The sequence below is a fragment of the Myxine glutinosa genome, chromosome 12 (genome assembly GCF_964187855.1).
Source record: "Myxine glutinosa chromosome 12, kmMyxGlut1.1, whole genome shotgun sequence".
In the NCBI taxonomy this organism is placed as follows: domain Eukaryota; kingdom Metazoa; phylum Chordata; class Myxini; order Myxiniformes; family Myxinidae; genus Myxine; species Myxine glutinosa.
The window spans coordinates 22561812-22572902 of record NC_136272.1 but is presented as its reverse complement, the minus strand read 5'-3'; the positions used below and the strand labels follow the sequence as shown (position 1 = coordinate 22572902).

At 44.8% G+C, this 11091-nt stretch overlaps 1 protein-coding gene across 1 annotated transcript; it reads left to right on the top strand.

Moving 5' to 3' along the window:
* Nucleotides 1–1789: 1789 nt before the first annotated feature.
* LOC137437265 (somatostatin receptor type 1-like) lies at nucleotides 1790–7490 on the top strand. The gene is made up of 2 exons (XM_068131634.2): nucleotides 1790–2226; nucleotides 5374–7490. The coding sequence occupies exons 1-2, from the start codon at nucleotides 1790–1792 to the stop codon at nucleotides 6152–6154; spliced, it is 1218 nt and encodes a 405-aa protein (XP_067987735.2). The 3' UTR covers nucleotides 6155–7490.
* The last annotated feature ends 3601 nt before the right edge of the window (nucleotides 7491–11091 follow it).

Sequence of the window (11091 nt, the reverse complement as noted above, 5' to 3'; positions counted from 1 at the left end):
TTAGGCCTATGTTGACCTCAAGAATATTTGGTGGTTGAATTCAGTGACCAGATATGCAAGTCCTCTTGAAATTTCAAGTCAATCGGTTGAAAATTGAGGATTTTAGAAATTTGGCCTATGTTGACCTTTTGGCCAATGTTGACCTCAAAGATACTTGGTGGTTGAATTCAGTGATGAGATATGCAAGATTGCAAGTTCTCTTCAAATTTCAAGTCAATTGGATGAAAATTGAGGATTTTATAAATTTGGCCTATGTTGACATTTTGGCCTATGTTGACCTCAAAAATACTTGGTGGTTGAATTCAGTGACCAGACATGCAAGTCCTCTTCAAAATTCAAGTCAATTGGATGAAAATTGAGGATTTTAGAAATTTGGCCTTTGTTGACCTTTTGGCCTATGTTGACCTCAAAAATACTTGGTGGTTGAATTTAGTGACCAGATATGCAAGTCGTCTTCAAATTTCAAATCAATCAGATGAAAATTGAGGATTTTAGAAATTTAGCAAAGTTGGTGACCTTTGGCCTATGTTGACCTTTTGACCTATTGACCCCAAAACAATAGGCTTCTTGCTTTTGACCAACGCTACCATTTGGTGAAGTTTCGTGAAGATCGGTTGAAAATTGTGACCTGTAGGCCGGTGACAAACAGACAAACAGACAAACAGACAAACAGACAGAACCACAAACACAACCTACCAATATACTTGAAAAATCTTCGATTTTGCATTGCAGGTAATAATGCTTCCCGTTTATTACCTCCGCCACCAAAGGTGGATGGAGCTTATGTTTTCACCCCTGTCTGTTTGTCCGTTTGTTTGTGAACAAGATATCTCAAAAAGTTGTGGACGGATTCGGACAAAATTTGGCAGAGATGTAGCGTATGTGACAATGACGAAATGATTAGATTTTGGTGAAGATCCGGATTCGGATCCGGCTATTAGAAATTTTAAAGTGATTCTTCACCATTGGGTGATAGGACCAAAAACGATACCTAGCAGGATATCTCAAAAAGTTGTGGACAGATTTGGACTAATCTTGGTGAACAGGTTGGGTGTGTGACAAGGAAGAATCGATTCGATTTTGGTGAAGATCTGAATATGTATTCGGATATGAGAATTATTTAATTTGTTATGTGATTCTTCACCATTGAGTGCAATGGCCAACCAGGCGGGGCCTGCTCTCCACTGAGTGCCCTTCTAGTTTGATCATTGTAACTCATGTCGTTCTTCGAACATTTTGAACGAAAGCAAGCATCTGTATTGTACGCACAAAAGTATCATTTTTTAAATGTCGCCTCGAGTATCACTGAGGATGTTGTGCTATTGGAGGCAAGCGCATTGAATGGGACCATGAAAGGCAGTGCAATTCCATGAGCCTCGGATGCATCGAGTCTGTGTGCGCGCTCCGAGCTCCGGAACGCGGTGTGCCCCCCTCCGCCCCCCATCTCGTGCAGGGTGACGCATCGGCCGCAGCAAAGGCTCAGAACGCACTCGTATCGGTCCATCTGGTGGAGAAGTCCGAGGACTCACGCACCGACGCTTCATCTGCTGAAGCGAGCCAGAGTTTGAAGAAGGTGAGTGCATGACAACTGCTGCGCTTCACCTGGACAACGTAGCAACAGATACACTCCGGTGGAAAGGATCGCAGCGAAGGGTCCACACTCACCCTCATCGGACAACTTGAAGCTTCGGCAGCCGAGCTGATCGAGGGCTTTCAAGAACGGACGAGTTGCCAACATTGATCTTCTGTCTCACCTGTCGTCGCCGATCAATCTCTCACACAAACAACGATGCGTTTCGGGAACTTATCCGAGTGGTCTCCCGCCATTTCCGACTCGGAATACGAAGACCGAAACGGCACCGCGGTCCAATTGTGGACCACGGACGCCAGCACCGTGGTCATCTGCTGCATATACATCATCGTGTGCGCCATCGGCTTGACGGGAAACTCCCTCGTCATTTACATCATCCTCAGGTACGCCAAAATGAAGACCGCGACCAATATCTACATTCTGAACCTGGCAGTTGCCGACGAGCTCTTCATGCTCAGTCTACCTTTGCTGGCCACCTACACAGCCATCCACCACTGGCCCTTCGGGTCACTCATCTGCCGCCTGTTACTCACGGTGGACGGCATCAACATGTTCACAAGCATCTACTGCCTCACCGTGCTCAGCTTCGATCGCTACGTCGCGGTGGTGCACCCCATCCGGTCCGCGCGCTACAGGTATCCCGCAGTCTTTCATCGCGCACGCGCCATTTGCGTTTCTGACAGTACCGTGTGATGAACACCTTTAATATCATCTGAATGAAGCCAAAAAGTTAACTTCCTAGCTTCATATGTACACCCTGGGAGCTAATGCTGCGATATTGCGCAGAGCCCATCATGTATGATTTAGGATGCACGTGTATCCACGACCCGTGCTGCTGCTGGTGTAAGGACAGGTGTTCTGCAGCTAAGAGTGGATACATTTAGCAAAATCCCACAGAGACTTGTAGGATTTGTGCTGGCTTAATGGTTAAGGCAGTTGGCTTGGGGTCTTAAGGCCCTCAGTGCAAGCCCTGGTTGTACCATGCAGATTGACGCATTCTTCCACTGGTATAAGGATAGGTGTTCTGCAGCTAAGAGTGGATACATTTAGCAAAATCCCACAGAGAGACTTCTAGGATTTGTGCTGGCTTAATGGTTAAGGCGGTTGGCTTGGGGTCTTAAGGTCCTCAGTGCAAGCCCTGGTTGTACCATGCAGGTTGACCCAGGCTTCCATCCTTCTGAGGTTTGCAAAATGAGTACCAGAAAAAAATCACAATAACTTGGAAAAAGGAAATGCTTGGAAATGCAGTAATTTGGGAGTAGAATATAAATCATGACCTAAGGTAGGGGTTAACAGCCATCTTTAATCTCTGGGGGGTGAGTCTGGATTTTATCCTGTGTCAGAATGGCGACCCATCTAAGATTGTGCCCCCTAGCCAATGACACTGCCAGGGCAACCTTACCTTCCTGACGGTGCGAAGAGGATAATTCAACAGACAGACAAACAATATAGAAGGGTCGACATATGCACAATTATATGGACAGAAATGTGACATGAATGACAAAACTGAATGTCGATCGCTGCGTGTACAAAATAAACAAGTACAGATACATTCAAAGTACACCGCCCCCATGCCAAATAAATAAATAAATAACATATCCTTCAGCGCACGGCGATGCCGCCATGCAGCACATGGAGACGGTATTGGGTGGGAGAGGTGTACAATAATTGATTGATTAATTGCGTAATTAAAATAAATAAATAGTAATCGTAAAATAATTAATTTCTTAATCAATTAGCTAATAGCATACCTAAACCAGCACCGTTTCATCTGAAGCTGTAACTTTTTGAAAATTAATTAAATAGTAATTTCATTGGAAAAAAGAATAAACAATTATTTGATTGCTTGATTAATCAATAAATAATTAATCGATGAATTGATTAATCAATAAATCAAAAACATAATTTATAGCCAAATCACTTGGTCACTCGTGTCCAAATATCAGCTTCTGCCTGAGATATTGCCCAGATGAGAAAGAAAATAAATAAGTGATTAATAATGAAAATAAATAAATAATAATGGTAAAATAAATAAATTATTAATCATTTGGCTAATAGAATACCTAAACCACCACCGTTTCATTCAAATGTGTAACTTAAATTTTTTAAATTAAGTAGATAATTTGTTGTTTAATCAATTTATCAAAATCCCCTTTACAGCCAAATCACCTGGTCATTGTCATGTCCAAATATCAGTTTCCTAACTCAAAAGGTGCCTGAGATATTGCCCAGATGAGAAAGAAAATAAATAAGGGCTTAATAAATCGATAATAATTAAATAATTAATCAATTAATTGATCAAAAAATATAAAATACCGTTTTGCCAAAGCACTTGCTCACGATTGTGCCGAAATTTCAGCTTCCTAGCTCAAAGGATGGCTGAGATATCACCCGGACAAACAAACAAACAAACGGAGTGAAAACTAAGTACTCCCTTTCAGCGCTGTCATCGCTCGGCCCCCTTCCGTGCCCAGCGATGACGTCATGCAGCGCCTGGAGATGGAATAGGAAAGGAGCGGTGTACAACAAGTCAGGGATTTTGAAGCCAGTGCAGTCCAAAAGTAATTGACAGTTATTACGTACATCTATCTTGCGGATGTGGGTCTTTCTTTGAAAGCTGCAGACGCTGAAATCTCTTTGAAGGCAGAAGTATGTGTGTGGGGGTGTTAAATACGTTATACGAGCGATATACTGTACTCACAGTAGTCGAATATATATGTATGATAGGCTGGCAGGATGACCTGGAGGAGTGCACACCTGATTCTAACCTGTCTAGCCTGGGGTTGAATGTCAGCCCTGCTATAAACTCTCATCTCTGTGTTTTACAGGCAGGGAGATTCAATGTGTGCGCCGTCCCTCGAATGGACGCCAAACTGGGCCTTCCGTCTGTTGGCATTAGTTTGCGTCCTTCGCGGAGAGTAGGCAAGCTATCGCCGGCACCCTGAACAAATTACAAATTCCTGCCCTAACCAGAACAGGGCACCGCATCAGCCCGCACAGCTGCACTCTCAGCCTATGATGCCAACCCGCAGCCTTATGTTACATACAAAAGAAGTATTTTTTATATACTTGGGCTGAGGCTCGTAATAGAGCTGATACACACACACACACACACACACACACACACACACACACACACACACACACACACACACACACACACACACACACACACACACACACCTAACACAGCCACTGGGCTTGGGGGAAGTGCCGTCACTACCGTCACTTCCTCGGATACTCTGGGATCCTGGGACATGCCAAAAAAATGTTTAGTGAGGGACAATACAAATACATTATATATTTTCTTGCTAATTAAATAAGACAAACACTTGTGTAATGAAGAACAATAATTTAAAAAAATTGTTCGCGTGCCTTGGACTTTGGTGTGCATTTCGTTTGTATAACTTATTCAACGCTCCTCATAATTAAGGATTTTATTTCTGGAAACTAAGGAGAATTACCACATCCCTTTTACGTTGACAGTAAAAACCCAGCTAGCTCATTAACGACCTTCAACAAGAAGATAACCTACCTGCTCGGCTTGGTCTAGTCATACATGTAATGTCAAATCCACACTTGATGGTTTAAAAAGTAAATCACCCAAACCGTGAGGAAAGAATGAAACTTCAACAAGGTCATGTTGAAGGATGTTTTGGGAACTTCTTGGCAGTTGGAATATCTGACTTATAGGTATCTTCAGGCAGATTGTATACTTCAGGAGGAAGAAATGGAGGAAATGTTTTTCTGGTTCTATCTCCCTCCTCCCATTCTCTCTGCAGGAGACCATCCGTAGCCAAAATAATCAACGCAGCGGTCTGGGTGATCTCACTGGTGGTCATAATGCCAATAGTCATCTACGCGGGAACAGAGACCGTAGATGATGGAGGTATAGTGTGCAACCTCTTGTGGCCTCACCCTAAATCTTTGTGGTCCTCTGCATTCGTCGTGTATACGTTCCTCCTGGGTTTCCTGTTGCCTGTGGTGTCCATCTGCCTGTGTTACATCCTCATTATCGTCAAAATGCGGGTGGTGGCGCTGAAGGCCGGCTGGCAGCAGCGGAAGAAGTCCGAGCTCAAGATCACCCGCATGGTCATGATGGTCGTGGCTGTGTTCGTCATTTGCTGGATGCCCTTCTACGTCATCCAGCTCATGAACGTGTTTTTACAAAACGTGGACACTCGTATTACGCATCCTTTTGTCATTTTGAGCTATGCCAATAGCTGTGCAAATCCCATCCTGTACAGCTTCCTATCGGAGAACTTCAAACGCCTGTTCCAGCGTATTCTGTGCTTGCGCTGGCTCAGGAGAGGAGAAGACCCTCTGGATTACCGTGCCGCAGAGCCCTGCCATAGAGCTGGTCCCAGGGCTGAAGTGATCGAAGCTGTTGTCCCCGTGGTCGACTTGAGCCGACAACGGGTGGTTCCTCCTTTGAGAGCTGCAGAGGGCGCACTCCAGGAAGCTCATAGTCACCACCCTGCAGTCCTTACACTGACCGAATGCCACGATGGCAGTCTGTCTCTGCGAAACGGTGTGTGCATCACACGTAGCACCTCAATGTGAGCGTGTATCGGTGAAGTCTCTACAGCCATTTTTTGAAATCTCGACCAGCTACCTACACTGCTCGGAGAGCTGACTGCCTTATTGAACTAAGTGTTGTAAGTTGCTATCCCATACAACTGCTTGGAAATGCTTGGAGAGCCGAAGGTGGACTGCTCGGAGAGCTGACTGCCTTATTGAACTAAGTGTTGCAAGTTGCTATCCCGTACAACTGCTCGGAAGTGCTTGGAGAGCCAAAGCTGGACTACTCGGAGAGCTGACTGCCCTATTGAACTAAGTGTTGTAAGTTGCTATCCCGTACAACTGCTCGGAAGTGCTTGGAGAGCCGAAGGTGGACTGCTCGGAGAGCTGACTGCCTTATTGAACTAAGTGTTGCAAGTTGCTATCCCGTACAACTGCTTGGAAGTGCTTGGAGAGCCGAAGGTGGACTGCTCGGAGAGCTGACTGCCTTATTGAACTAAGTGTTGCAAGTTGCTATCCCGTACAACTGCTTGGAAGTGCTTGGAGAGCCGAAGGTGGACTTCTCGGAGAGCTGACTGCCCTATTGAACTAAGTGTTGTAAGTTGCTATCCCGTACAACTGCTCAGAAGTGCTTGGAGAGCCGAAGGTGGACTGCTCGGAGAGCTGACTGCCTTATTGAACTAAGTGTTGTAAGTTGCTATCCCGTACAACTGCTCGGAAGTGCTTAGAGAGCGTCGAACGAGTCCCAGAAGATTGAAAAACACGCATCTACAGATATTTCGTTTGTCGGAATATGACATCGATCACAGCAAGTAACACCTGGACACAAAGTCGTGATAAGTTATTAACATCACTGGGAAGGTAAGATTGGCTCCTTTTGATATGGTTGGCTAAGGGTAGCTCACCTCGCCTCCATTGTGCTTTTATCATTGTGCAGTTCATCCGTTAGTAATCCTCCTGTCCGAAAGATCGAGAGTTTGAATCAGATTTAGTTCGCTAGTTAGCCACGAAGTACACCCAACCTAGACAACATGGAAACTCCGATTTAGTTGCTTATGTGACGATGTGCTATGTGATGTGTTATCCCATGATGATCCCACATACTGGTTATGTTATATACACCATACATCGGAAATGTTTTCAGTTCTGCGCTTGTACAGAAATATTATATACGAATCATTTGACAAATGGAATACAGTTGAATTCATGTGTGGTTCGCATAGTTAATCATTCCCGACACATTTAGAATGTCACGCTTGGTGTGAATTAGAGGGCCGTATATGCACCTGCATTCCCTGTGGATATCAAGGGCAGGCGCGGACCAATAAAGGGCCATGATTGTGTGATATATTATGAATAAATTGTTTATCTTTCTGTTTATGGCTCGGTTAAATTCCTCTTGATCGATGTCGATCTTTGCATTAAAATATTGATGTATTCAGTATGCCGAATAAGAATTAATGATGATGATGGTGTGAGTCGTCGCTTTCGACGAATCTTTTAAACCTGCACAGAGACGCGATTAAAGTGATAGAGGTGTGTGCTATCCCTCTGCCACTCCCTATTCCTATGAGCATAGTTGGCTGCAGGTGCAGTGAATACAACATGAAGTCTGATGCACATCGGCGCAGAAGACTGGCCAGCTCATCGGTATGATGACGGCTGCCATTGATGTCCAAAGTGGACACAGCTGTCTGCAGATGCTCCGCAGTGATCCCTAAATTGGTGCCACCACTGACTTTCATGGGCATATTTATCCACGACGTCACACTGCCCAGGCTGACCTATAGATGTGGTTTGATATCCGAGTGTTCTTCTAATAGCCTTAGCCTAAAGGAGGTTTCCCCCACAATGCAGAGGGGATTCGTTACCCTGGACAAGCGGCCCATACCAGGTACTGTTAGCTGCAGCCAGCTGAGCCCGGGACTCACATAAGGGCAGGGATGTCACTCCCTGGGGTAGCTGAAAAACATCTGCCCTGATACCCAGTTAATTAATACAAATACAACCGAGACAAAGTGTCCACAGTTTCTGCGGGAATACCCTAAGTGTAAGAAGTTGTCACACTCCTGTAAGACCTTAAACAAAGAAAGAGGAGGTCATTTGGCTGACCAACAATGATCCTGATGTTTTAGTAGTCTAAATTACCCGATCTTGATCAGGTGACTCAACTCATGAGTGTATATGTGTATATATATATATGTATATATATATATATATATATATATATATATATATATATATATATATATATATATATATATATATATATATATATATATATATATATATATATATATATATATATACACATAGATATGGTTGTGGTTTTCATGGGTCACAAGTGATCCTCAAAGCAGTTATTTCATGGTTATATTGCTTGATTGCTGGGTTTAAATGTCTAAAGTCTGTGTTGATCGATCTGCGTAGCGATTGTGTCGCTGGAAATGCCAAATATCATTTTTCGTCACTCCACATTCTTTTCTACACACCATCTGCTGCATATTTTTCTCAGACCCGAATGCATTAACCTCGCAGGCCCAGAAACTGTTTCAAACCGCTTCATGAATGCCTGTAACAAAGTTTGTGCCAAAACTGGCGGTTCGCTAGCCGATGCTCTTCACGAGTGCCCCTAGGGCCGTTTTTGGGCACGGTTCGTGAGCGCCTACCAAAGAAGCTCATGCCCAGATCCAGTTCGAAGGCAGCTTTGCACATGAATGAGTGGAGGAGGTTAAGCAAAGCATTGGGGGAATTCAAATATATATTGACTTCCGCTTCCGGTCTTGCCGGCGAGTTTCCGTTTTTTCGAAGCTGTCCACTATCGAAGTTAAGTAATTGTTCCCATTTGTATTTTCGTCAAAACTGTATTTATTTTATGGTGTGTGTACCTACAGTGGGTCCCTAGGAAAATTCTCGGTGTTAATCTCTCATACCTGTATAGAAAATCATGTTAATTCGTGTCGTGTCTTTTGAGGCCTTGTACCGTGTCCTACCTTGAGGCTTTGTTTTTCTCTCAGCGGTCCGTCGATTGTGCTCCAACTACTTTCGTTCTCTGTTTTTCCCAGTCTTTTCACCCCATAGCCCACTTCCTTGTTTAAGATCTCAACTAAAAAAAAAACAAACAAAAAAAACATTTCCTTCTCTGTTCTTATTCATTGTTCTTATTCGTTTATTCGTTTGTTCGTTTTTCGACCACGTGTTTCACCCCCCCATTTCCCCATAGTTTTCACTGTTAAACTTTAAAATGTTTAAACTTTCCCCTGAAGTACTGTATTCTGTGGTGTATTATAACACCTTTTACTTCTTCTTCTTTAAAATGTTGCTTTCGACTTGCTCACCAAATCTATTCATTCCAAAAATAAATTCCATCTCTTACAGTGCCTCTTTCATACATTCCCTAAACTCTCCTGCACTACACCCCCCCCCCCCCTCCAGCATCCTCAAACATATTTTTGACTCGAAGGTCACAAGAAACTCATTTTGCATTAAATGTTCGTTTCCCATTAATCGTACACTTTCCAAAATCCAATCTCACCCCTCCCCTCCAAATCTTCCTGATCACCCCTCCCCTCCAAATCCTCCCCATCACCTCTCCCCTCCAAATCTTCCCCATCACCCATCCCTTTCAAATATTCCCCCTTTCCCCTCCCCTCCAAATCCTCCCCCATCACCCATCCCTTTCAAATCTCCCCCCTTCCCTCCTAAACTCCACCCACACCCTTCCCCTCCTAGACTCCCCCTCACCCCTCCCTTCCTAGACTCCCCCCTCACCCCTCCCCTCCGAATCTCCCCCATCTCCCATCCCTTTCAAATCCCTCCCCTTGTCCCTTCCCTCCTAAACTCCCCCCTAACCCCTCCCCTCATAAACTCCCCCTCACCCCTCCCGTCAAATCTCCCCACCCTCATTTCTTGTCCATTTCTCCCCTCACTCCTCCTCCTCAAAGCGTCCTCCCCGCTTCTTCCCCCTTTCAACTCTCACCTCCATCTCTCCCAACCTTCTGCCTCGCTCTTCCCCCTCCTCAAATAAACTTCACTGTGCCTCACCCAATCACCATCAAACCTTTTGTCCACCCCATCCTTCCCTTTCTCCAAGCTATTCTGAAATCTCTGACAGACCTTCAACAGCTCTCCCTACCTCTTCCTCATTTTCCACATCTTACCCTACCCCTCCCCCCCCTGTTCTGTATCCAATGCTCCCCCTTCCTCTTCATTAACGGCATGGACCTCAAACATCCGGGGCCTTCATTCAAACTTAACTGATCTCTCCATGCAGGTTGCTTCTGACAAACCAGACGTGATCTGCTTAACAGAAACATTCCTCCTTCATGATGTCTCTGATTCCTTAGTATCTCTCCCAGGTTACTCGCTCCTCTGGTATGATAGACCTGAGCCTCATCCTGGAGGTGGGGTTGCTATCTTTATCAAAAACTCTCTTTCTCACTCGCCCTGCACTGCCCTCTCTCCACCTCACCCCCAGGAATACCTCTGGCTACGGCTTCCCCTTCGCTCCCACCTTTTGTTCATATGTGTGTTGTACCGTCCACCAAACAGTGATGACTCCATCTACATCTCACTGTCTGATAATATGGACCAACTTCCATCTACTCATCCAAACTCTCTCTTCCTCATATGTGGTGATTTCAATTGTCACCATGCCAGTTGGCTGGGTGTGGGTACCTCTCTCACCAGCCATGGCTCCTCAGCAAAGGACTTCTGCAACTCACTGGGACTGACACAATCTGTCAATTTCCCGACCCGGATCTCAGTCGACGGAGCATCTTCTCTTCTGGAATTGGTTATGACTAACTTCCCTGAAAATGTCTGCTGCTCTTCTTCTGCTCCAAACGACTCATCTGATCATGTGCTTGTTAAAGTGGACATCTCTATGACCATTCTCAGGGAGCCTCCTCAGCATCGACGAGTCTGGCATTTCACTCAGGCCAACTGGCATGGTCTTCAAGCAGCCATCAATCATCTGG